General features: G+C 47.0%; 1 protein-coding gene across 2 annotated transcripts; it reads left to right on the forward strand.

Moving 5' to 3' along the window:
* Positions 1–365: 365 nt before the first annotated feature.
* LOC136288521 (E3 ubiquitin-protein ligase BRE1A-like) lies at positions 366–26,648 on the forward strand. 2 transcript variants are annotated; one of them, XM_066181805.1, is made up of 20 exons: positions 366–446; positions 3,843–4,013; positions 4,131–4,298; positions 4,418–4,565; positions 4,730–4,912; positions 6,768–6,886; positions 7,718–7,864; positions 8,056–8,133; positions 8,441–8,560; positions 9,626–9,805; positions 9,994–10,129; positions 10,783–10,904; positions 11,216–11,607; positions 12,164–12,281; positions 13,580–13,729; positions 14,896–15,108; positions 16,988–17,113; positions 18,748–18,888; positions 25,415–25,516; positions 25,739–26,648. In XM_066181805.1, exons 2-20 carry the CDS (start codon positions 3,885–3,887, stop codon positions 25,913–25,915), a joined length of 2,949 nt encoding a protein of 982 aa, XP_066037902.1. In that variant the 5' UTR covers positions 366–446; positions 3,843–3,884; the 3' UTR covers positions 25,916–26,648. The 2 variants fall into 2 exon arrangements, with proteins under 2 accessions (XP_066037902.1, XP_066037903.1); XM_066181806.1 differs by lacking the exon at positions 366–446 and adding an exon at positions 509–524.
* Positions 26,649–26,938: the final 290 nt, after the last annotated feature.

Below are 26,938 nucleotides of genomic sequence, written 5' to 3' on the forward strand. Positions count from 1 at the left end.
CCCCTTAGCATTCTTTTCCCCAGGCTGAGCCCCCCACCAGCTCTCTCAGTGTCTCTTCATTGGACTTGTGCTCCAGCCCTTTCTCCAGCTCCATTCCCTCCTCTGGACACTCTACAGTCCCTCAGTGTCCTTCCTGATTTGAGGGGCACAGAACTGGACACAGCACTCGAGGCGTGGCCTCTCCAGTGCCGAATGCAGGGGGACAATCACTGCCCTGGCCCTGCTGTCACACCACGGCTGGCACAGAACGTTTTGCCCACATTCTGCAGCTCCGACGCCCTCCCCGCAGAGTCCAGCCGGGACCCGGCTCCAGTGGCGGCCAGGGAAGCGGCCTGTCCGCCGAGGCCGCGTGTGGGCGGGGGCGGCCCCGCCCGCGCCGCCATCTTTGGTGAGGGTGCGGCAATTGCTTGGCGCCGGGCGAGGGGGAAGCGGCGCCTCCATGACGGGTGAGGGCGGAGTGGCGGCCGGCCCGGGCGGCCGGCGGTGACCATTGTCGGCGGGATGGTGCGCGGCGGCGGCCCCGGGTCTGTGGGGCGGGCCGGGGCCGGGGAGAGCCGAGAGGTGGCCGTGCGGAGGAAAGGGGGGTCGCTGGGGGCTGGAGGCACCGCACACCCGCGGAGGGAGGGACAGGCCCGTGGCGTGTCCGCCTGGCGCTGTGGGAAGATGCCGGCGCCAGGGACAGGACCCCCACGGGATGTGGGAGGGCGGAGGAGGTGTGGGAGCGGCTGGTGTGTGTGGGAAGCTGAATCACAGAATCTTTCGGGTTGAGATCAGCCAGTGCAACCCCCCTGCCAAGGCAGAGTCACCTGGAGCAGGTGATAGACGAACACATCCAGGTGGATTTGGGATGTTTCCAGAGGGGAAGAGTCCACGACGTCCGTGGGCAGCTGTTCTAGTGCTCTGCCATCCTCTGTGGAAAGTTCTCCTTCATGTTGAGGTGGAACTTCTTGTGTTTTAGTTTATGGCCACCATTCCTCATCCTGTTGCTGAGTAGTGCTGAAAAGAGTCTGGACCACCCTCTTGGCACTCATCTTGGAGATAGTTGTGTGTATTATTGAGATCTCTGCTCAGTCTTCTCCAGACTACCCAGGCCCGGATGTCACAGTCTCTCCTTAAACGAGAGACGCTCCATAGCCCTCATAATTTTTGTGGCTGCTACTGGACCCTCTCCAGCAGCTCCTTGTCTTAGTACCGAGGAGTCCCGAACTGGACACAGCACCCCAGCTGTGATGACGTGGGCCAGGCAGAGCAGGGGGTTGGCATTTTCCCCCTTTCTCCTTTCATGCTTAAGATATTCCTGACCTGAATCCATGGAAAAATCCCCATTAGGCTTGTCGATGGAACATTGTTTGGTTGGAGTTTCTGCTGGGGAGTATAAACTCAAATAACAGCTTTTAAATCTGCCCAGTGCTTTTATTTCTGTTGTTCTGTGTATGTACATAAATACAGGTTTATGTGTGTGTAGTGTAGTTTCTGTACTGTCGCAGGAACATCTGGTGGTGGGAGATGTAATAAAGGTTTTGGATTTAGTTGTGAAATGGTAGTAAGTGAGAAGAGAAAATCTAATTTGAGTTTCAATATATAGGGCTTGTCATCAGAAATCCATTTTTTTATAGCAAATACAGAGTGAGTAAGTAAAACTCACTTTGTTCGTTAGCAGAGCAGATCAGCTCTTCTGTGTCAAAAAGGAAATAAATCTGACATTCAAAGAAATGTACATTCATGCTTAAGAGTTCTTTACCTCTTCTGTGTGTGAGCAGCAGAAAGGATTGTCAGGCACTGGAAGGGGCTGCTCAAGGAGGTGATGGAGTCCCCCGTCCCTGGCTGGACATGGCAGTCAGTGCCATGGTGTGGCTGACAAGGTGGTGTTGGTTCATGGGTTGAACTCGATCTCAGAGGTTTTTCCCATTCTAAATGATTTTGTGAAAGATAGGGTCTGTGGCCATAAAAAAATCATGGTTTGGGGTCTGGTGTACAGTGTATGAGGAGGTGGTGAGAGGGGAGCTGGAGTTAAGGGGAGTGGTGCCAGGAGGAAGTGGAAAGGGGCATTTTGTCTGTGGGCAAAAAGTGTGAAACTCGGTGGACAGTGGTGGCTTGCTGGACTGACAGGACAGATGAGATGTTTTTAGTGACAACTGTTCCCTAGGAGTGCTCTCAGAATTCTAGCTAAAGTCAGTGCTGCTGCTAAGTGAATGAAAATGGTTCTATGGCAGTTGTCTTTGTTTTTTAATTTGAGATGTAATTTAATGCTTGAGTTAAAAGATACCTCACGGGATCCCCATATGTGCTGCTTCAGTAACTCATTTCGAAATAATCTTTATACTAATTTGCTTGTGATGAAGGGCAATGCCAAGCTGATATTCTTGTGAAATTCTGAGGTTTGGCAAAGCAGTGTACCAGCTCCATCTTTAAAATGCAATGGCCTTGTGGCTTTCAGGAGAACTGCTCAATTAAAACAGATAAGAACTAGCAGGTTCAGTTCATAACCCCTAGTTTGACTGTAAATGCCATTATAGGCTTAAATGGAATGAGTCAGGATTTACTGGTATGGTCTGCACTTCATTCACTTCTGGTTTCATTCAGTCCAGAGGCTGGCACAGCATCAGTGACTGTGGCAGAAGAACACAGCTCATGTCTAGTGAAGATCTAACTGGTTCCACTTTTCATCTCCATCTGCTCCATTCATTTTGCAAAGTATTTAAGGAGCTTCTTGTAGCTTTGCTCAATAATATTTTAGGGAACTACAGGAAATACTGTTCAGACATGAGAAAAACCTGTTTTAGTGTTGAGGGTTATCAAGTATTGGAGAGACTGCCCAGAGCCACGGCTGATTTTCTGTGCCTGGAGATGCTCAGGCTGCCTGGACAGGGCCCTTGGCAGCCTGCTTTGGCTCAGCCTGTTTCATTCACAGGGCAGGTGACCTCCAGTCCTCCCTTGCAGCCTCAGCTGTTCTGTGGTTCTCTGTTAGTCCAGAGCTTTTCAGACTACGTTGAGTTAGGAATGGGTTCTCTTCAGACATGTCGGCATCTCCTGGTACAGAGGAAGACTCTTGGAATGGGTCTTTACAAGCCTTGGCTCCAAGTTGCTTTTCAGTTCTGTAGGATTTGTGAGCTAAGTACAGGGCTCATTTATTTCCAGGGTGTTACTGCCTCCAGCTTTGACTGGCTTTGTGTGTAGATTCAATAGGAACAGTTTGGTTTTTGTGCAGTGAACTGATGCCACATGCAGACTGTCTCAGTTGTTTGCTAAAGTCTAACCTGGTTCATTTTTGTTAATGCAGAAAAGCAGCAACTGAACCTGCATGAAGATTTTTTTGCAAAGAGGGTAATAAGGTACAGTGCTTCCATTTCAGCATTACAGAGCAGTGGATGTTTTCCCCATCAACTTTCTGCTTGCAGTGCAGATCCTGCTGGTGCCTTTTACGGCTTAATGTTGGACCAGAACATGTGAGTCAGCATAGGCTGGCACAAACTCCCAGTTAGGACACAAGGAGTGGATTTGTTTCCATTACCTTGCTACTTGTGGGATCCCCAAAGCAACACCTGGGCAGAGGTGCAGTATGTGGCCACCCTTAAACTCAGCCCGTTCCAGAGGGTCACTGGCTTATTAAGGATTATTCCCAGCTACAAAGTCACTTGAGTGATTTACAGTCCTTCTTACCAGTCTTCTACTTTTAATCCATTCCTCCCAACAAATATTTTTCAAAATCTTTTGAGTTCCATGATCTGCTCTGTTTTGGGCATCTTGTTACCGTGATGGGTCAGCATGTTAAAAACCCCAAACCAAATTGACTGTGTAGATGTGTATTTGGCATTTTTTAAATAGTGTTCTTTAATGTTCAGGAAGAACTTGAAGAAGGTGGGAATCTGTACACTTCAGCCATCATGTCTGGAATTGGCAATAAACGAATGGCTGGAGAGCCTGGTGCTTCTGCACCTCCGGAGAAGAAGGCAGGGGTTGAAGATTCGGGCACCACTGTGGAGACCATTAAACTTGGTGGTGTTTCTTCAGCGGTATGTCTTCCTTGTGTACCTCCACTTTTGTTTTTCTTCATCTGGAGGCAAAAATGTCTCTGGGGTCAGTATGAGCCGTTCTGTGACCTGGCCTGTGTCCCATGTGCCTGTGCCCAGGAGGAGCTGGACATCCGGACCCTGCAGACCAAGAACTGGAAGCTTGCGGAGATGCTCGACCAGCGCCAGGCCATTGAAGATGAGCTGCGGGAGCACATTGAGAAGCTGGAGCGTCGGCAGGCCACCGATGATGCCTCTCTGCTGATCATCAACCGATACTGGAATCAGGTTGGTAACGGCTTTTGTTACTTCACGTACACTGTTTTCTTGTCTCTCCTGTATTACTGCTCTCCTTATGTTCACATCCATTCTTTATCTTGTCTTGCCTTGCCTGTTCTATCTTTCAGTTTGATGAAAATATCCGCATCATCCTTAAACGCTTTGACCAGGACCAAGGTCTTGGAGATCTTTTGTCTGAAAGAAAAGCACTTGTGGTGCCAGAACCTGAACCAGACTCTGACAGTAATCAGGAGCGCAAAGATGAGAGGGAGCGAGGTGAGGGAGGTGTCTGGGGGCAGTGGGAAAGATGGATTTCAGCTGTGGACAATGCTGATGTCCATTTCTAAAGGCTGACAGAGATTTTTTTTGTGATTGTAAAGATCGGTGATAGGCTACCTTCTCGAACACATTTAGTTTTTTTCACCTCTTTATGTTCCCAGCGGAAGGACTGGAGCCGGCATTCTCCTTCCTGGCCACTCTAGCCAGCAGTACCAGTGAGGAGATAGAATCACAGCTGCAGGAGCGTGTGGAGTCCTCCCGCCATGCTGTTGCCCAGATTGTGACAATGTATGACAAGCTGCAGGAGAAGGTGGATGTGCTGTCTCACAAGCTGAATAGTGGAGGTATGACCAAGGTGACAGGTATTCAAGAATGCTTATCTTTCCCCCCGCTTAGACCTGATCCTGCATTTGTAGACCTTATAGTCTAGTTCTTCTCATGTACATTTATTTTCCAAAAGGGATTTGTTTGATTTTTCCAACACTTGTTATCTAAACCTTTACTAAAGGACCAGGTGTCAAAAGTGTGTTGTATTTGAATGCTGAGGGCTCTGCCCAGCATGTTGGGCTAAGAAGCAGCTTGTTTCTGTCAGTGCTGTGTTCATGTGCCTGAAAAGTCAGAGACCACAGTTGAACCTTCTCAGCTAGCTGTCCTCAGCAACTACATAAAAGGCTTTGCACTTACAAGAAGTGAAATCAGCACTACAAACTGATGGCGGACTCCTCCTTTTCAGTTTAGTAGAATAACCAACTGCTCAGTTTCCTCTGAGTCCTGAGCAAAATGGTGCCCATCTGATGGCGTGGTGTGCTTAGTGTAGCTGTCAGCTTTGAACATAGCAGAGTTCTGCAGAGAAAGCCAAATGACCAGCCTCTAAAAATTAATGTAGCAGATTCACTTTATACTCAGATGAGTGTTGAAAAAACTTGATTAGCCTCGGGTTAGGATTTTAATCTTTTGAACAAAAACTTGGGTGGAAGATCAGCTCATGCTTGGTGTGCCTTCTGTGTGCTCTGACCAAGTCTGGCATTGGTGCAGGGAAGTGTTGCTTGGCTGGCAGTCATAAACTGTGCTAGCTTTGACATTCATGATACATGAGCCTGTCCTTAGGTGCTCTGGTTTTCCCTGTCACCCAGGTGCCGTGGTTGTCACATGGTGTCACGGTGTGTTGGCTAGGTGTGTCCTCCCCGGCCACCTGTTATAGAGGGTTTATGCATGAATTTGGGCAGCATTCGGGTGTCCCTGGATTCCAAGGGCATGCTCTGGGTTGCTGGTACAGACACAGCTGAAGTGATCTCTGGTGTGAGGGGATGGCCCCCAGGTCAGAAATGTGCAGCACTGTTAAACTGCAGAGCCTTTTGCTTAGGGAGTGCAAGTCAAAGCTCTCTGCGGGTGGAGATCAGGCCCTCAGGAAGTGTCACGATCCGCTCACACAAGCGGGGTTCGTGATGGTTCGTTTTAGGGATCTCAGAGCGCAAAAGACACAGCGGAGGACAAACTCAGTTTACTCAATCACAAATGCACCTTTATTTAGTGCCAACAAATGCGATAGTGGGGAGAGAAAAGAGAATAGTAAGAAAGACAGAAAAAGAGGGGAAGGGGATTATAGCTACCAACATGGAGGGTCGAGTCCTCAAGGCTTTTGAAGATGCCTATAGACGCGAGTTTCTCCAGTGGGGTGATCACAAAGTCTGTGGTTAACTCAGGGGTCCTTATAGTCCTCTCCGAAGGGACAGACAGTTGGCCAAACAGGTGGGGGAAATCCTTGCAGTGTGTTCATTTAGAGAACTCAGAACAAGTCGGTCGTCAGCAGGTACAGTGTCAACCAGTACAAGTCAGCAGGCGCAGTCACTTCACCGTGACTTGCCCATTGTTTCTGCTCAGGTTCTGATGTTCCGATATGCGTGCTGGGTTTTTCCATCAAACACACCTGCAGGCAGCACTTGGCCAACATCCCACCTCAACCAGGCCAGAACTCCCGTGTTGAGATTTTAAAGTCCCTTTTAGGGGTTTCAGTCTCTGTCCTTGACGATGGTCGTGAGGCAGATGAGGGATCTTCGGACCAGCAACTGTGGGAGAGGTAGAGTAAACTAGACCCAGAAATATCCTTTTCTGTTTTCTTGTTTCTCTCTTTGCTATTCAGGAATTCAAATCAGTGTTCACTGATTTCCATGAATCTCCTTTTCTTTGTGCACCTTTCAGATATTTCACTGATGGAAGAAGCAGTAGTGGAGCTGAATTCCTACCTTTCACATGAGAATGGACGGCTGCAGGAACTGGCTGATGTTCTTCAGGAGAAGCACAGAGTCATGTCTCAGGAGGTATAAAAAGGAGAGATAAATTATGCTTAGCATAATTTATGGTTACCATAGTTTGAAAAGCAGCTTATTTCCTTGGAGAGGTACAGGAGCAACATGGTTTGAAAAGGAGCAACATGGTTTGAAAAGTTACAGAAAGGGTTCTTGTTGCGGAGAGCTGTACATAGATTTTCTGTATAAATCAGATTGATTTGCTTGTTACGTGACTGAAAGAAAGGATCAAGTCAGTGATTTGTATGAATTTAACTTCTAAGGAAAAGGGGAGAGCAGAGGAATGGAGGCAGATGATGCTGAGGTGGCTGTGTAGATACCTGGAACAGTTGAGATGACATATTTGTCAGTCTGAATTCCTTGGTTTCTCTGTGTCATTTGACAGTGGAATGATACCAGTTACAAGACCATCCCACTTATTAAGGGATTCACATTATTAGCAGGCTTTGTTTGAGAGATTTCAGTTCGTTTAAAAATTGTGTTAATGCTGATCTTGCTCAGTCTTAGACTTCTGAACACTTAGGTGCTCTGTAGAGTAGATGGACATTGGGATTGAAAATATTAAAATCAAAAAAGCCTTTGAATAAGCTAAGGTGGCTGGCTGCCTCTGTATTCTGCCGTATATTACCAGCTTTCTGCTCTTTTTCCGTTTTCAGTTTTGTCTTATTTTTGTTGCTGTCTTGGGATTTGGCCAGTGTAAAATTCAGGACAGTTCATGAAATAGTCTGTCACCACAGCAAAAGATGAAAAGCACATGATGAATAAGAGAAAATGAGTCCTGAGCAGCCTTAGGAAAAGTTGATTCTATGCAACATGCTGGCTGAAGCACTCCTTTGATTGTAGTTCTCCAAGCTGCAAGAGAGGGTGGAGACAGCAGAATCCCGGGTGTCTGTCCTGGAGACCATGATTGATGACCTTCAGTGGGACATTGACAAGATCCGCAAGAGGGAGCAGAGGCTCAACCGCCACCTGGCCGATGTCCTGGAACGAGTAAGTGCTGCCCTGCTGGCCAGGAAACCCGGGAGTGGAGGGTGGTGTTGGATGGGTGTGTGACATCCTCTCTGGGACTTTTCTGGGAGAACTGAGAACATGCAGTGTACCTTCTTTGATCTTGGATCTGCTCCATCACTCTTGTCAGTATTTCACTGGGTCTGGAGGAAATCTCTTGCATTTGTTTGCAGGTAAATTCCAAAGGCTACAAGGTGTATGGAGCTGGGAGCAGCCTCTATGGGGGAACAATCACCATTAATGCCCGCAAGGTAAGGTCAGTTTGGCTGTGGGCAACGGGAAGAATAAAGTCAAGGAGAACAGGGGCCATAATTAGAACAGAATTTAGGTACTTATTTTAGATAATTTTTAGATCCTGTGCCACAAAGCTGGGTGACTCTGGGCAAGCCATTTTGTCTATATACTTAAGAAACACCTGGTGAAATTAGACTCTGTCTCACTTGGTCACGTTTCCTAACTGCTTAGTCTGTAATTGCTGTTACTGCTTGAACAGATAGTTCATTAGCACTCTCAGGAGATACATTAACAGTAGGATTTACAAGCAGTTTATCCCAACAGTTTGAAGAGATGAATGCAGAACTGGAAGAGAATAAAGAGCTTGCTGGGAATCGCCTTAATGAATTGGAGGAACTACGTCAGGATCTTGAGGAAATAACAACGCAGAATGAAAAGCTCAAGGTGAGACATCTATAGCTATGTGAGGATGAAGGTGTTCTGTGGGATGGGCTGCCCTCAGCTTTGCAGTGCTGTGTCTCCAAAAACCTCATTAGCAGTGTCTGTTCTGAGCCTCCTCTTTTGGTGTGTTACACTTTGCCGCAGGTACAATTCATCGAGTCTGTGGCTCCACTTGCAGCTCAGTGCGTTGGTGACACCGTATGGTCACCGTTGGAAAATGTAATGGTTTCCTGCCCTGCAATTTTTGAGTTCATTTTAACCATGTCTGGTTAAAACTGTTTCCACCTCTTTCCAAGCAGTGATCCCTCTTCCACCGTCCCCATGCCCTGTGCAAGTGGAACCAGAGAACAGAAACAATCAGGGAACTTCTATGGGGAGAGAGACTCTTGAAAGAATCAATGAATTTATGTTTTTCCCAGTGTGGGGGATGGATAGATAGGAAACAGCCTATGAGTTTGTGAGGCACCTCTGAATTCTGTTTATCCACATGAGTTTGTTTAGAGAGAAATGTTCTTTAGCGTAAAACTTTTTTCCTCCTTATTACTTTCAAGCTGAATGAATGTATATATGCATGTTTCACTGCTGCTAGTCACAATCGTTGGCTAACTTTTTTTCCTAGGAATTCAGTCCTGTACCTCTGGGATTTTTTTTCATTTCTCTTTCTGTCAGTTATTCCTGGTAGAAGGCTAACATAATGCCTACTTGTATGTGCATTTTCTCTGTTCTCTCATACTTTTCTATGTGTCCATATTTATTGATCTAGGTGCTTGCAATTTCTTGGTTTTTCAAGTTCATATCTTTGAGAGAAACTATTTCAGGACCCAAGAGTCAAAAACTTCCATGATGTGGTTGTGAAAGAGAAGCAGCCTAGTGCATGCGGAGACCACAGAGACTTTTTAAAATCGGTACTGAAGCATATCACTTGGACCTGCTTAACACCAAGGCTGTTGAAGTTCTTTTGTCTTTGCTTGTGGCAGCTTGATTCACTGTTCTCCTGTCTTGAGAGACAGAAACCAAAGGCAAGGGGATAATATTCCTTTTTGTGACATTTTCCCATGTCTCAACCAGGTTGAGCTGCGACGAGCAGTGGAAGAGGCTGTGAAGGAGACCCCAGAATATCGCTGCATGCAGTCCCAGTTTTCTGTTTTGTATAACGAGAGTCTCCAGCTGAAGGCACACCTTGACGAGGCCCGCACACTGCTCCACGGCACCCGTGCCACACACCAGCGCCAGGTGGAACTAATCGAGGTAACACCTCTGCTCCATCAGCCTGGGAACTCTGTTGTGCCACCGACCAGCACTGCATGTGCCTCTGCAAATGCTCAAGAAATTTACGTTTCTGGCAATAATTCAGGCTGTTGTGGTAGCTTATATTGATGAGATGAGAGATACTCCAGGTTCAAAGCACCAAAATCTGTTTCCTTTTTGTTCCTCAGAGGGATGAGGTCGGCCTTCACAAGAAGCTACGCACAGAGGTGATTCAGCTAGAGGACACCCTGGCACAAGTCCGCAAAGAATATGAGATGTTGAGGATAGAATTTGAACAGACACTTGCTGCCAATGAGCAAGCAGGTATGATGGTGTTCTGCTGTGCCTGAAAACAAACACCAATGCCCATTAGAGGCTACAGTGCACAAGAACACCTGGCTCGATTCTTTGTTACTTGCTAAATACTTGTTCTGGCAGGTCTCTTCATCTCAAAAAACAAAGCTCTTCACCTGTTTTATTGGGAGGCCAGTTCCATGTCATCTGACTTCCTTCTCGATCCTGCATAATAGATACATTTTGCTAACAATTTAGTTTATGGCAGGATATTTTGCATTGTTAAAAGTTGCCTGTGGGGAGAGGATTCGTTTCCAAGTCTATAAGGACAATCTAGATAGCAAAGCAGTAATTCTTAAATTTCACCAGAAGAAATAAATTACTTCTGAAGTAGCATTTAATTCAGATTCTTTTGTAACATGACATGTTTCCCTTAGGATCATGGGTATAAAAATAATGTTAAGTGTGAACTTAGGACTGTGAATTTGCAAGGACTTATGATTGCATATAAAACTGGCTTGAACTTTTTTCTGCATTTTGTGTTGCTCTGTGGTGTGGCAGAATGGTAACAGCCTTATTTTGTTCTTTGTCATTGTCATGTAGCTCGTTCTCCATCTCCGTGAAAGTCTTCAAGAAGGTTGACAGAAGAGGGGTTTGTTACAGAGATGTTTCTGTTTTTGCAGGCCCAATTAATCGGGAGATGCGTCACCTCATCAGCAGCCTCCAGAATCATAACCACCAGCTGAAGGGAGAGGTGTTGAGATACAAGCGCAAACTGAGAGAGGCCCAGTCTGACCTGAGCAAGGTAACACAGCAGGAAATGCCAGAAAAGAGGGGAAAGTGCTCAGGAGATGGGGGAATACTGTCACCTTTGCCAGCAATATCAACCTTTCTGATATGCTGTGCAGGATGTAGTGAAACTTTCTTTCAGGCTCTGCACTCTGCTGCTTCCTTTGACCAAATGAATGCTCTTCCTTTGTAGATGCGTAGTGCTCCATGTAAACAGGGCATGGAAGCGTAGATCTGGGAAGACAAGGGAGAAGGGGGAAGGAAGATTCTTGGCTAAAAATTTAAACATTTGTTTTCTTGGTCATTTCTCTTGCTGTTCCATGCCAGATCCGCTCTCGCAGTGGCAGTGCTCTCCTCCAGTCCCAGGCCAGCACTGAAGACACGAAGGAGGAATGTGCAGGGATCAAGCAGGAGCCTGATGATCCTTCTACCCAAGTGTCTGTTCCCAAGGCTGCTTCTGAAGATGTTCATGAAATGAAGGCCAGGCGAGATGAAGAGGAACGGGAGCGGGAGAGACGAGAAAGGGAGAGGGAACGAGAGAAGGAGAAGGAGAAAGAGAGAGAACGAGAGAAAGAGAAGGAAAAGGAACGAGAGAGGGAAAAGCAGAAGCAGAAGGAATCAGAGAAGGAGAGAGAGTCCAAAGAGAAGGAGAAAGGGAAGCATGAAGATGGAAGAAAGAAGGAGGCTGAAGTGATCAAGCAGCTGAAGGCTGAGCTCAAGTAAGAGTTGTTCTCTCTCCATTTCCTGTGGAAGCAGTGCCCAAGCCTGGGGTGTTCATGTGTTCTTGCTTTTATGGGATCAGCATCATTGAAGTTTCTTGATGCTCTGTATCCGATTGTCATGTCAATGTAGATGTAGGTCAGTAGCCTAAAGCATGAATTACCAAACCGGATACTTCATGGTGTCAAGTAATGTTTATTTGTTGCTGTCATAACAGTAGCATAGAAGTTCGAAGCAGCTTGTTATTAATAGAGGACAGAGCAGTGTTCCTGCTCCTGAATGGTTCCCAAAGCAGAGGTGGATAGCTTGTAGCATATTATTAGGATACATATTTTTTCTCCACCCCACTTCTTGCCTTTCAACCCCTGTGCCTGAACATGTTTCATTTCCAGCCTGTACTCAGCTGCTGTTTTATCTTACCAGGATAAGATAACCCACCAACAACTCCATATCCATGTGGTAGATGGAGAGAATATTGCCAGGCTCTCATGCTAGCTGTGTATCAGTGTGGCTTTGCTGCTGTGTTTTCACCCTGGTCCATCTCCCTTTCTCCAGAAAGGCCCAGGAGAGCCAAAAGGAGATGAAACTGTTGCTCGATATGTACCGCTCTGCCCCCAAAGAGCAGAGAGACAAAGTGCAACTGATGGCAGCTGAGAAGAAGGCAAAAGCTGAGGTATTTCTAATCCCTCTTCCTTTTTTCTTTTTAATGTGTTACCTAAACTTTTCAGATACTCTGCAGCAGAGCTGTGTTGTTTCTCTCCTCAGAACTAAGGATTATTTGTCTTCTCAGCTTTTGTCACTTAGAGATTGGAATGGTCTGGAGATAAACAGGGACATGTTGCTGGTGCAGGCACACACACACAACAAACTTTAGGTTCATAAGCACAGACCCATTTGCAGATCCCTTAAGTACCAGCATGTCACTCTGTTTGGGACCCTTGTGGTTCCAAGCCTCTCTTGCCCTCCTTTGCAAGCAGCTCTCACTTGTAGGCAGCACTTACTCTGTGCAGCACACATGCATGGGATAAAGAGTGAGATTACACAGCGATACTTAGGAAAATGTGCAATAAAAAGATACAAGAAGATAGGACAGGATAGGATGTCATGATCATGTGCAAGATTGAGCCAGACAAATGTATTCTGACTGCACATATTTGCCATGGGACTGGCTCCTTTTATACCCTTCTCTGTCTAACCCCATTTTGTTCATCCTTGATATCCATTTTCCTGCACATTGCTTCTGGATTTGAACAGCTCTTGATTCCCACAGCCCTCCCAGTTCAGGAGCCACTCTACTTCACCGTGTCATCAGTTACAAAGTCCAAGCTGATCATCCTGGAAATGGTTCCCATAGTTTCCTGGAAGCCTGTCAGCTGTTGTGACTGGAGAGGTTTGCTTCCTCTCTTTGTCTCTGTGTTTGTTTTGTCAGGTTTGTGTCTCTATATATTTCATTTTGGGTTTTCTCCTTCTCCCACATTCAGATGACCTTGATGGAATAAACATTTTCACACTCTCATGTACTCTCATCAGTTAGTGTGACTAACCAGGTTTCGTTCTCATCACTGCCTCCCTTACAATTTGTCTGCCAAGTTTGTGTCTCTGTATGTCCTATTTTGCCTCCTCCTTTCCCTATTACCACCTTCTCATATGAAAAAAGGTCCTTGACCAGATGCCCTTAAAGGAGCAGATGCTCTCTATCCACATATCCATACATGTACAATTGCAGGAGACTGATATTCCTACTTTGATAAAAGATGCTGTAAAATTTTCAATGGTGTTGAAGTCAAGACCTTGAGCTTACAGCCCACCTCAAATGGTACATCTGTCTGTAATGTCAAAATGACATGGGTTTTTTTTGCTATGCTTTGAAGGAAGTCCTGAGTGTTTCAGAGAATTTTGGGGAAAACAGGCTCTTAACAATCCTCAGAGCACATCCTTGTGTTTAGTGTCATTTCTGGTTGATTCTTGTAGCTTGAAGAACTGAGGCAGAGGGTGAAAGAATTGGAAGACAAGGAAAAAAGGGAGAGTAAAAAGATGGCTGATGAGGATGCCCTCCGCAAGATCCGAGCAGTGGAGGAACAGATTGAATATTTACAGAAGAAACTTGCCATGGCTAAGCAGGTGAGAAGTTTCTGATGAGTTCTCTTTTGGCTGGAGCACCTGTGAAGGAGCTGCCTTTAGGTTACATCCAGGAAGAGAGAAAGAATTTATATCTGCATGGGCCAGAGATTGGAGTTTGGTCCTTGTTTACCAAAGGGGAAGAAAACAAGCAAAAGAACCACCAACAAAATAACCCCCTCCACCCTCAGCTCTGGAGTATCACAGGCAGGCCATGGTGGGAAATGTTGAATAACAATTAAGATTAAATAAACAATTAAACATGTAGCCTTGATGAAGCGCACAGAGGAGAAATGGCTTTATCAGCCATTAGGGGAAGAGATTACAATTTCTTTTTAAGAGTTATCTCCTCAGTTCTTCTGGTGAATATGTTTGCATGGAACTCTTACATACCTTCTGCTAAAAAAAGGCTTAATCTAGTGAGAGAGCAGGACCACCTCAGCAGGGTAGAGGCAAGCCAATAATTGACATGTACTTTTTTAGAATACTTGTTATTATAGAACAGAACTGCTCTAACTTGTCAATGCTGAAATGGCCAAAATGAGTTTAAGGCACTTGTCAGCTGTCAAACTTTCCACATGTAGAATTTTTGGCCTGGTGTGTCTGACAGCTGTTCAGCGTCTGGCAATTAGGCGTTGGTTTCTGCCCAGCTCTGGCAACGACAGTGTCAAAGCTGATTTTGCTTGTCAAACAATAGGTGACCATCTTTTCTCTGCACCTTCAAATTCAGAATATCTCTGCTGTGGTCCAGGCTTGTAGGAAGTACGTATTTCTGGTTGTTGGGATGATAGTGTCCCCTGACACCAAGAATCTTCCTCGCTCCCTCCCTCCCTTCCTCCCTCCCTCCCTCCCTGCCTTCCTGCCTTCCTTCCTGCCTTCCTTCCTGCCTTCCTTCCTGCCTTCCCCCTCCCCTCCCCTCCCCTCCCCTCCCCTCCCCTCCCCTCCCCTCCCCTCCCCTCCCCTCCCCTCCCCTCCCCTCCCCTCCCCTCCCCTCCCCTCCCCTCCCCTCCCCTCCCCTCCCCTCCCCTCCCCTCCCCTCCCCTCCCCTCCCCTCCCCTCCCCTCCCCTCCCCTCCCTTCCCTCTTCACTGGGTTTGGTGTCTCTGACTAAAATGTTCAGGGTTACTGTAGGGGGTCCAGGGCACAGTTTTGCCCGTGATTCTTTTGCAGGAAGAAGAGGCCCTGCTGTCAGAAATGGATGTCACAGGCCAAGCCTTTGAAGACATGCAAGAGCAAAATATCCGCCTGATGCAGCAGCTGCGGGAGAAGGATGATGCCAACTTCAAGCTGATGTCAGAACGTATCAAGTCCAACCAGATCCATAAGCTGCTGAAAGAGGAAAAGGAAGAGCTGGCAGAGCAAGTTTTGACATTGAAAACACAGGTAATATGGAAAAAGGAGAGACAGGACAGAAGAGCTGATGGGGAAGGTGGAGGTGTTTTTGGTTATCTGTTTTTGGCAGCTGCACACAACCATTTGCTTGCTCCCCCAATGAGGGGAAGGGGAAAGAATCAGAAGGGACAGAGAAAACAGGTGAGATGAAATAAAGGCAGGTTAACAATTAAAGCAAAGATGTCCATACAAGCAAAAGAAAAAACTGATTACTTTCTATGGCAGGCAGGAGTTCAGTCATCTCCAGGAAAGCAGGGCTTCATCTTGCCTTATTGTTACTTAATAAATGCTGCAGCTCTGAACATTCTCCCACTTCCTCCCTTTCACCAGCTGTTATTGCTGAGCACAGGAACACCCCTTGGGCCGGCTGGATCAGCTGTCCTGGCTGTGTGGCATCCCAGCTTCTTGGGCACCCTCTGCCTACCTGCTGATGGGCAGCATGAGAAACAGAAGGTCTTCGTGCTGTTTAAATACTGCTCAGCAACAGCTAAAACAATGTTGTGTTACTGACAGTGTTTTGCTCCAAAAAACAAAACAGAGCAAGCAACATGTGAGCTGCTCTGAAGAGACTTAACTATCCTCATCAAAATCAGTCCAGGACAGAATGTTCCTCTCACTAGCCTAGGAATGCATCAGGCTTTAAAGGAGCCTGTCTTTGTAAGAAACTGAGACTGTTGCATGAGCTTTAAAATGTCCTACAAGGTTCACTGCTATGGAGAGCAGATGGTTGAGGGAAAGTGGGAAGTCCTTTTCCTGTTGTAATGCTACTTCTACCTGTATATTCTGCCTATACCTGTATATATTGGTAACAAGCAGGAGGAGTTTGAAACCAGTCTGAACTACTTCAGGCGTGGGTACAGGCTGGGAGAAGACATCACTGAGAGCACTGGAACGGAGAAGGACTTGAGAATTGTAGTGGATGAGAGGCCAGATATGACCCAGCAGTGCATGCTTGGAAGCCCAGAAAGCCAACTGCATCCTGGGCTGCATCCAAAGCAAAGTGGGCAGCAAGCTGAGGGAGGGGATTCTGCCACTCTACTCTGCTGTCATGAGACCCCAGCTGCAGTGCTGCATCCAGCACTGGGGTCCTTAGCACAGGAAAGACACATGGACCTTTTGCAGGGACTCCAGAGGAGCCTGTAAAGATGATGAGATGAGCACCTCTGCTACAAGAACAGGCTGAGAGAGTGGAGCTTGTTCAGCATGGAGAAGACAAGACTCAGGAGACTTCATAGCAGCCTTCCAGTACCTGAAGGGGGCTTAGAAAAAGGAGGGAGAGGAACTTTTTATATGAACATATAATGACAGGACACGAGCAGTGGTTTTAAACTGAAAGAGGGAAGGTTTGGATTAGATGTTAGGAAGAAATTCTTTACTCAGGTTGGTGAGGCACTGCTAGAGGTTGCCCAAAGAAGTTGTGGGTGCCCCATGCCTCAAAGTATTCAAAGCCCAGTTTGGATGGGGCTTTGACAAGTATGCCCTAGTGGAAGTTATCCTGGGGAGGCTGGGACTAGATGATCTCTAAGGTTCCTTCCAATCCAGGCCATTTTATGACTCTGTATTCTGTCATCCTTGGAACCACTGTGGAACTGTTCACTGCCTTGCAGCAAATCTTTAAGCCACTGTCCAAAAATTAAGACATCTTTGTTGCAAATATTTGACTGCTAAGCTTTAAAGTATTGACCAGAGAGATCTGGGTACAGTTCTCTGCATACAGGCACAACTGTTCAGGGAGAAAAAGGCAGGCTGAAGGTGTGCTCCTTGGTGATGGGAAAGCAGGAATAGTTTTAGCCTGCAGCTTGAGTGACAGCTCTGAAGATCCACAGGGCATGCATTCATTCCTTCTGTACCTTCTGTCTCCCTTTCCTAGGTGGATGCCCAGCTGCAGGTTGTACATAAGCTGGAGGAGAAGGAACACTTACTGCAGAGCAGTATTGGAACAGGAGAGAAGGAGTTGGGTCTGCGAACACAGGCCCTGGAAATGAACAAACGCAAGGTGAGGGATGACTTCATTTCCTCCATTGTGAAGTGGAGCTGCTGCCTTGTGGAAGGCATAGAAGGCTGTGGGCTCTCACTGGCACTGCAGAACCTGGTATTCCTTCGTTTTGGATGAGTATATCAGAAGGTGAATTATGATTGGAATACTACAGACAGATGTTTCCCTTTGATAAGGAGAAACAGATCATACTTATTTCTGTGAAACCTCTGGTGAAAAAAGAGCAGCCAGACGAAGTTAACTGGGGTCAAAGCGTTTGTAGGAAAGGTGGGATTAAGCAAAAGGAAAATCGAGCTGGGGAATGTGAACACTTTTAACAAATGCCTATGATCAATCAAGTAGATGTGTTACCAGTAGAATAAGACTAAGTCTTATGGCTGATGCTGCCTTTGTTATTAAGTTTTAGTAGAAATGCAGAAATTACATTAAAACAGGCAGAAAGAAAAGCAGGAATATCACTGTGAAGAAGAGCTGGGGAGAACTCAGCAGAGTCACCTGTGCTTAATCCAGCAATTTGTGGTATTAAGGGCATTTGGTTATAAAGTTAGAAGGGAACTGGTGAAGATAGAAAATTGTTAGAAATAGGTGTCTTGCAGTTCTATTCTAGTTCACCTGTAGAACTGCCTCTAAACAATTCAATAGAGAAAACCTGGAAGCTGGAAGGCTGAAAATAATTTTAAGAGAATTGGATGATCATTGGTGTTTTTCTAAGTGACGTGCTTTGCAGTGTGCCAAGATTTGGCTCTGCCCAAAGGAACTTGAAGCTGAATTGTAGGAGCATCCGCGGACGGCAGGGAGAAGGAATTCTGCTGACCTGAGATATTCTAGAATATGTGGTTTTATTGCATGGGTCGTGGGTAAAAAGGGCCTTGCCTTCAGCCACCAGCCTCGGCTGAAGGGAAGTCCCAGAGAGAGCGAGAGGATGAACAAGGGGGTATGAGTTAAGAGAGAAGGGAGCCAGGTGGCAGGGGTCAGAGAGCAGGGGGAAGAGGTAAGAGTTAAGAGAGGTAGAAGTAAGAGCTAAAAGACGTAGAAGTAAGAGCTAGGAATAAAGAGGTTGAAATAAGAGAGCAGGGAATAGAGCGGTAGAGGTAAGAGCCAGGAATAGAGAGCAAGGTCCTTCTTACAATGCATTATATCTCCTTTTGTGATGACTATTCTAATTTACAGTGACCAACCAATACAAGACACAAAATCCTATAGAATGTACTGATAGCCTATGAGAACTACTACATTACCATACTATGTTATATTTTAAACTCTAAAAACTACTCTTTAGACCTTTCTGTTTTGCTACATTGACCTTTGGATCCCTTAGCCAGCAGAAAGGTATTGTTCAATCAAAAGGGATTCTTCTTCAGTTGGCTAGGCTATTGTTTTCAGATTATCTAGTAACCAAGACTCAGTGTCCTACAACTCAAAGTAAGCTTCTATTTCTATTTCGATTATAGGTTTCATATTTTCAGAATCTTTTGCTAAACAGTCATATTTATAAGGTCTCCCTGATTCATCTTCCCCAACACTGAATGATTAGAACTTGTTAATAATAAGGTTATTATTACAGGGGACTAGAAATCATGAGAACTGTTCTTCTGTGTTTGATCTTTCTATACTGGTTTTCTTTTCTTTTTCAGGCCATGGATGCAGCACAGCTTGCAGATGATCTGAAGGCCCAGTTAGAGGTGGCTCAGAAGAAGTTACATGATTTTCAGGAGGAGATTGTGGAAAGCAGAGTAACTAGAGAGAAAGAGATGTTTAACTTCAAAAGGGCTGAGGTATATATCCTATGCACAATCTTTCAAGATCTGTCTGCTTTAGTGTCCTTGTTCTTGTACACTGAGCTTGCAGAGGTTTTCAGCTAAACTGCTCTTGGTGTCCAGTTTCACTTTGATTTTGTCTTCATCAGGTCTTGGCTCTTTCAGATTTTGTCTGCTGATAATTGACAACACTGGTGGCATCAGGTGATCATGTTTTCTCTGGGATTATAGGGGATGAAACTATGGGTGTGTAGTAGTTTGAAGGCTAAACAAATGAGAGGCTCCAAGTCAGAGATACAATTTAATAGGAAAAAAAGGAAAGAAAGTAAAATAAAATAGATGCAATAATACAAAAGACCACTGACAGAGTCAGAATACAACCTGAGTGTAGTGATGGAAGCAGTCCAGATGAGGTGGTCTTCCTGAAGCAGTGATCCTGTAGAAAGGTCTGGTAGCTCGGGTCCTCTGGGAATCCAGTGGGTAAGCGCCCCTCTGGTGTTCAGAGTCTCAGCTTATATCCAGGCTGGAATGCTTGGTTCCTCCCTCTGGGCGGAGCATCTCACAATGGGATGGTGAGTCATGTGATAAGGCCTGATGGGCCCATTAACAGGAGGTAGTCCAGGAGGGGGTTATCTGTGAGCTGTGTAGCAAAGGTGCTGATGGGCCCATTAACAGAAGATAAGCCAGAGTGGAGGAGGCAGGGAGCACCGCCTCACCTGGTTTCAACAGTTCATGAAGATGGTGATAGAATATACTTCAACCCAGGACATTATCCACCCCTTATTCTATTACCATCTACATCATTCCAAATCAATACCTTCCTTAAACTACACACACACACACACATATATATATAATGAAATCCTACACACAGTTCTCACTTAAAATAAGGTCTCGTTGTGGTACACAGTGGGTTTCCCCATCCTTTTGCATCACCCACCAAGTGTAACCAGGTCCTTGAGCAAAGACAACCCCACGGATGGGTTTGCCCTTGCTCGAGGTGGGATTAATCCAAACAGTCTTTCCTAACATACCTCTCATGTGTACCACAGGGACCCCATCTCCATCCACTGTATGCAAGGATTCAGATTGGGCAGGACCAGGTCGATTGATGGACCCTCGGGTATTGACCATCCAGGTGGCCTTCGCTAAGTTCAGTTCCCAATTTTTGAAGGTCCCTCCACCAAGTGCCTTAAGGGTAGTTTTAAGCAGTCCATTGCAGCGTTCCACCTTCCCAGCAGCTGGTGCACGGTATGGGATATGGTATATCCATTCAATTCCATGTTCTCTGGCCCAAGTGCTTATGAGGCCATTCTTGAAATGAGTCCCGTTGTCTGACTCAATTCTCTCAGGGGTGCCATGTCTCCACAGGACCTGCTTTTCCAGGCCCAAGATGGTGTTCCGGGCAGTAGCATGAGGCACAGGGTAGGTGTCCAGCCATCCAGTGGTTGCTTCCACCATGGTGAGCACGTAGCGCTTGCCTTGGCGGGTTTGGGGAAGGGTGATGTAGTCAATTTGCCAGGCTTCCCCATACCTATACTTTGACCATCGTCCACCATACCACAGAGGCTTCACTCGCTTGGCCTGTTTGATCGCAGCACAGGTCTCGCAGTCATGGATAGCCTTGGAGATGCTGTCCATAGTAATGTCCACCCCTTGGTCACAAGCCCATCGATATGTTGCATCTCTCCCTTGATGACCAGAGGCATCATGAGCCCAACGAGCTAGGAATAATTCTCCTTTGTGCTGCCAGTCTAGATCAACCTGAGATACTTTCACCTTGGCAGCTCGATCCACCTGCTCGTTGTTATGATGTTCTTCATTAGCCCGACTCTTGGGTACGTGCGCATCCACGTGTCGAACCTTCCCAGTCAGCCTTTCTACTCGAGTGGCGATGTCCTGCCAAATCTCAGCAGCCCAGATGGGTTTCCCTCTGCGCTGCTAGTTGGCCTTTCTCCAGCGGTCCAGCCATCCCCACAGAGCATTAGCCACCATCCACGAGTCAGTGTAGAGATAGAGCCTTGGCCACTTCTCTCGTTCAGCAATATCCAAAGCCAGCTGGACAGCTTTAAGCTCTGCGACCTGACTCGATCCACCTTCTCCCTCGGTAGCTTGTGCAACTCGTCGTGTGGGGCTCCATACAGCAGCTTTCCATTTCTGTTTAGCACCTATAATTCGGCAGGAACCGTCGGTGAGAAGGGCATATCGTCTCTCACTCTCCGGTAGCTCGTTATATGGTGGGGCTTCCTCGGCCCGTGTCACTTGCTCCTCCTCTTCTTCAGAGGATAATCCAAAGGTCTCACCTTCAGGCCAGTTTGTTATAATTTCCAGAATCCCAGGGCGATTCAGGTTTCCAATACGGGCACGCTGCGTGATCAGGGCGATTCATTTGCTCCACGTGGTGTCGGTGGCGTGATGTGTGGTAGAAACCTTTCCCTTGAACATCCACCCCAGCACTGGTAGTCGGGGTGCCAGAAGCAGCTGTGCTTCAGTACCAATCACCTCTGAGGCAGCTTGGACTCCTTCATAGGTGGCTAAGATTTCCTTCTCTGTGGGAGTGTAGTTGGCTTCGGATCCTCTGTAGCTTCAGCTCCAGAATCCCAGTGGTTGTCCCCAAGTCTCACCCGGCACCTTCTGCCAAAGGCTCCATGACAGACCGTGGCTCCCAGCTGCAGAGTAAAGCACATTCTTCACCTCTAAACCCATCCTGACTGGGCCAAGGGCTACCGCATGAGCGATTTCCTGCTTGATCTGGGCGAAAGCTTGCTGCTGTTCTGGGCCCCAGTGGAAATCGTTCTTCTTGCGGGTAACCAGGTAGAGAGGGCTCACGATTTGGCTGTACTCGGGAATGTGCATCCTCCAGAAGCCTATGGCACCTAGGAAAGCTTGTGTTTCTTTTTTGTTGGTCGGTGGAGACATTGCAGTGATCTTATTGATGACTTCAGTGGGAATCTGACGCCGTCCATCTTGCCACTTCACTCCCAGAAACTGGATCTCTCGAGCAGGTCCGTTGACTTTGCTCCTCTTGATGGCGAATCCGGCCTTCAGGAGAATCTGAACGATCTTCTCTCCCTTCTCAAAGACTTCTGTTGCGGTGTTTCCCCACACGATAATGTCGTCAATGTATTGCAGGTGTTCTGGAGCCTCACCCTTTTCCAGTGCAGCCTGGATCAGTCCATGGCAAATGGTGGGACTGTGCTTCCACCCCTGGGGCAGTCGGTTCCAGGTGTACTGCACGCCCCTCCAGGTGAAGGCAAACTGAGGCCATTCTGCTGCCAGAGGAATGGAGAAAAAGGCATTTGCAATATCAGTGGTCGCATACCATTTTGCTGCCTTGGATTCCAGCTCATACTGAAGCTCCAACATGTCTGGTACGGCAGCGCTCAGTGGTGGTGTGACTTCATTCAGGCCACGGTAATCCACTGTCAGTCTCCATTCTCCACTGGACTTACGCACAGGCCATATAGGGCTATTAAAGGGTGAACGAGCCTTGCTTACCACTCCTTGGCTCTCCAGCTTACGAATCATCTTATGGATGGGGACCACAGAGTCTCTGTCGGTGCGATATTGCCGACGGTGGACTGTTGCTCGGGCGATTGGCACCTGTTGTTCTTCAACTTTCAGTAGTCCCACAGCAGAGGGGTCGTCTGAGAGTCCAGGCAAGGTACTCAGTTGTCTGATGCCTTCTGTCTCTAGGGCAGCTATGCCAAAAACCCAGCAGTATCCTTTTGGGTCTTTGAAATACCCATTTCTGAGATAGTCTATGCCCAAAATGCATGGGGCCTCTGGACCAGTCACAATGGGGTGTTTCTGCCATTCTTTCCCAGTTAGACTTACTTCAGCTTCCAGTACAGTCAGCTCCTGGGATCCTCCTGTCACCCCAGAAATGGAAATGGGTTCCGCTCCCACATACCTTGATGGCATCAGAGTACACTGAGCACCGGTATCAACCAGAGCCATATATCTTTGTGGGTCAGATGTTCCAGGCCATCGAATCCACACAGTCCAGTAGATCCGATTGTCCCTTTCCTCTACCTGGCTAGAGGCAGGGCCCCCCTATTCCTGGTCATGGCATACATTGCTCTCTTCTTGTAAATATGTTTCTGAGGTTCCTTCAAGAGGATCAGTCATATCATCATTCCTGTACCGTCTGGAGTTCTGTGCACGAGAGACCGGAGCAACATTGATTCTAGATGGGGTCTTTGTGGTAGGTGTTTCTCTTTTCAGTTCACGTACCCTGGCTGCTAAGGAGGAGGTGGGTTTTCCATCCCACTTCCTCATGTCTTCTCCATGCTCCCGAAGAAAAGACCAGAGGTTACCTCGTGGTGTGTATCCTCTCTCCCTGGCTGGGGAGCGCCTGCTCCTAATGGCAGAGACTCTCATTGGCTCTGGTTGGATATGGTAAATTTCTTCCTTAAGTTCTTTTTTCAGTTTCTGATGGCCTTCTTCAATCAAGTTCCGGACTTGCTCAGCCAGTCTTGTTTCCACAGACGAGGCATGGGTACGAACTGGAGCAGTGACAGTGTCTTCGTAAATTCTTAGTTTATTAGCCAAGACACCTACCCTGTCCTCACCTTCCCTCCATTGCAGTGTTGCCAGGTAACGTGAGTACATCTCGGGTCCAAGCCATGCAAATCTCAACCACATCCGTGATGTGCACTGGACACCATCTGGGTTTTTAGGAAATCTCTCATCTTCTGAAAAAAATGATTTACAACACAGCCAATTCCCTCAGGCATCGGATACTTTGTTCTATTGTGTTCCATTTTCCTTGGTGCACTTGGAGGTCTTCTTTACAAAGGTATCTATCCTTCACACTTGTTAGCAGTCGCTGCCAGAGGCTGAGAGGTTCTTGGCTTTTCCCAATCCCCTGGTCAATGACCACATCCCGGGACAATGATCCCAGTTGCCTGGCCTCACTTCCATCCAGAACGGTGTCATTGGCTGCAGCATCCCAGATGCGGAGCAGCCAGGTCAGGATGGACTCATTGGTCTGGTGGGTGAATTCCCTTTGCAGGTCACGCAGCTCACCCAGAGATAGAGAGCGAGTGATGATTTCTGGCTCTGTCTCTTCTGCTGATTGTGAAGGTCCTGCTGCACCCTCATCAGTCACTATGCGGACTGATTTGGTTTTTGATTTCTTCTTCTGAACGGGGGCAACTGCTACTGGTTTAGGCTGTTCCGGTTCAGTGATGGTTTGTGTGGAGATGCTGATGGCACCCTTAGTCCCTTTCTCCTCTGTGACAGTCTGCATAGATGAGGACACTGTTGCCTCACTTTTGGCTCCTTTCTCCTCTGTGAAGGTCTGTGTAGATGAGGACACTGTTGCCTTGCCTTTAGTTCCTTTCGCCTCTGTGACACTCTGTGTAGACACTGATATTGTTGCTCTGCTTCTTTTTCCCTCTTCCTCCAGAACACGCTGTATCACACTAGGTAGTGTAAGCATGGTGCGGGCCGTGCAGAGAAGACAAAGCAGGACTAACAACAACATCATGCTGTCCTTGGCATCCAGAGGGTATTCCATATTTTCAAAAACTGCTGTGTCATGCCTGAAAAGCTGGAAAAAATCATTCTTCACCCCTCCCCACAGGGGCTGGGTGAGATTGTTGAGGCCCCAGATGTAGCATCCTAGACCAGAACAAGAAAACAAAAGTGGGTGTATATTCTGAATAATGTTCATTGCCTCGGAGTTTATCAAGCAATGGACATAATAGACCACTAAAGCAATTTTAGTACCATACCCTGGTCTACGCAGGAGCATTAAGACTGGCAGATAGTACCCCAGTTGTGGAAAAATATAGAGAGATAGATATAAGACACATGTAAGCATGTTGAGCGTCATAGCGAACAGGTGTCTTCTTCAATACAAAATTGTAATTCTGACTTTTCTCAGTGCCTTGTGCCTCACGTTGGGCGCCAAAAAATGTAGTAGTTTGAAGGCAAAACAAATGAGAGGCTCCAAGTCAGAGATACAATTTAATAGGAAAAAAAGGAAAGAAAGTAAAATAAAATAGATGCAATAATACAAAAGACCACTGACAGAGTCAGAATACAACCTGAGCGTAGTGATGGAAGCAGTCCAGATGAGGTGATCTTCCTGAAGCAGTGATCCTGCAGAAAGGTCTGGTAGCTCGGGTCCTCTGGGAATCCAGTGGGTAAGCGCCCCTCTGGTGTTCAGAGTCTCAGCTTATATCCAGGCTGGAATGCTTGGTTCCTCCCTCTGGGCGGAGCATCTCACAATGGGATGGTGAGTCATGTGATAAGGCCTGATGGGCCCATTAACAGGAGGTAGTCCAGGAGGGGGTTATCTGTGAGTCGTGTGGCAAAGGTGCTGATGGGCCCATTAACAGAAGATAAGCCAGAGTGGAGGAGGCAGGGAGCACTGCCTCACCTGGTTTCAACAGTTCATGAAGATGGTGATAGAATATACTTCAACCCAGGACAGGGTGGCATGACAAAGCCAGATGCACGTTCTCTTTGGTCCCTGAAGAAGCTGTGACACAAAATGTACTGCTCTTTCACTTGGTCTCCTCTTTTTATGCAGGAAGATATTTCTAGGTTGCGCAGAAAGCTGGAGACAACAAAGAAACCTGACATGGTTCCCAACTGTGATGAGATCTTGATGGAGGAAATCAAGGATTATAAGGTGAGTATCTGTGTCTATCAGATTCCCTTTTTACTTTAGTCAGAAGCTGTATAGGCACACTTTCACAGATGAGATCTGGCATCTCTCATCTGTACTCTGGCACTGAAAAAACCACATTGTCCTTCTGAGGAATGGAAGGACCTTCACCTTGAGACATCTCTGAGCACAGCAGCTGGGCTGCAGGGCCTTTCACAGCTTTGTGTGTGTGTATGTGTGTTACAGGCCCGCCTGACGTGCCCGTGCTGCAACATGCGCAAGAAGGACGCGGTGCTCACCAAGTGCTTCCACGTCTTCTGCTTTGAGTGCGTGAAGACGCGCTACGACACCCGGCAGCGCAAGTGCCCCAAGTGCAACGCGGCCTTCGGGGCCAACGACTTCCACAGGATCTACATCGGCTGAGGCCCTCACAGAGCCTCTGCTTGTGCTGGGCCAGCCTCCGTCCCTCTCTGTCAGCTTCTGCTGCCTGAGCTGCAGTGTCTTCTCAGAAGTGTGTTCAGGGTCTCAAAAGAAATGCAGTTTGGATCTTGCTTCCTTTCTTGGCCCTGTCCCTTTGGTCTTGCTTTTAGTTTTTGTGTGCTCTTTGTGCCTGAGAGGAAATTTCCCATCTCTCGTTTTCGCACTGCCAAGGTGGGAAGATGCAACTGAAGTGCTGCTGTGGTGGGATGGAAGCTGAGCTGCAGCAGAGATTAGTGAGAGCGTCATTTGAGGGCTCTGATTTGGAGGTTAATTAAATCCCATCAAGGTATGGCACTGCTCCTGGGAGGGAAGTGTTTCCCAGTTAGCAGGCCCAATAGAGGCCAAGGAACTGAATCTGTAGACTCAGTGGAGCAATTTTTTAGGTACCTGTATCTTCCTGAGTCAGGGCAAGAAACCCTGAGAGCTGGTTTCCTCCCGAGGCCCAGACAAACACATCTAAATATCCAGAAGGGGAGAAAGGAAAGATCTTGAAGACCCTCAGAAAACAGCATGCCACTGATGAGCCCTGATTGATGTGCTCACCTTCCCCTAGGCTGAGGCATTGCTGTCATTGTCCTTCTCAGAAATGAAGTTTTAGCAGTTCCTTTGCTGCAACTTTACCACAAAGATTAATCTTGTTATGTACAAATTCTTATTAAAGCTGTTGTTTGGTTTATTTTTCTGGGTCTCTTGCCTCTAGTACTATCTGTGTGTGTTCCCATCCTTTGTCCAGTTTTTGGAAGCATTTCTCACAAGCTTGAAACTTCTACAGAAGAGACACTTAATTCATTCCTTCCTCTGCTTTCAGAGTATGTTCAACTAGAACAACTTTTGTCCCTTCAGCTGTATCCCCAGTAGCTTATTCTTGACACAACAGGAGAGCCAGGATGCTGCATTATATCTGCACTTACTTTGTCATGGCTGCTGGGAATTTTGGCAGGGATGTGGTGTGGCTTAGTCTCAGTG

This window comes from Chamaea fasciata, unplaced genomic scaffold (genome assembly GCF_029207755.1).
Source record: "Chamaea fasciata isolate MVZ Bird 193981 ecotype frontalis unplaced genomic scaffold, bChaFas1.0.hap1 SCAF_4, whole genome shotgun sequence".
Classification (NCBI taxonomy): domain Eukaryota; kingdom Metazoa; phylum Chordata; class Aves; order Passeriformes; family Sylviidae; genus Chamaea; species Chamaea fasciata.

Coding starts and splice junctions, on each gene's coding strand:
- LOC136288521 (XM_066181805.1), top strand. CDS start 3,885: ATGTCTGGAATTGGCAATAAACGAATGGCTGGAGAGCCTGGTGCTTCT. Junction 11,608..12,163: donor CAGCTGAAGGCTGAGCTCAA/GTAAGAGTTGTT, acceptor CCCTTTCTCCAG/AAAGGCCCAGGAGAGCCAAA. Junction 12,282..13,579: donor AGAAGAAGGCAAAAGCTGAG/GTATTTCTAATC, acceptor TGATTCTTGTAG/CTTGAAGAACTGAGGCAGAG.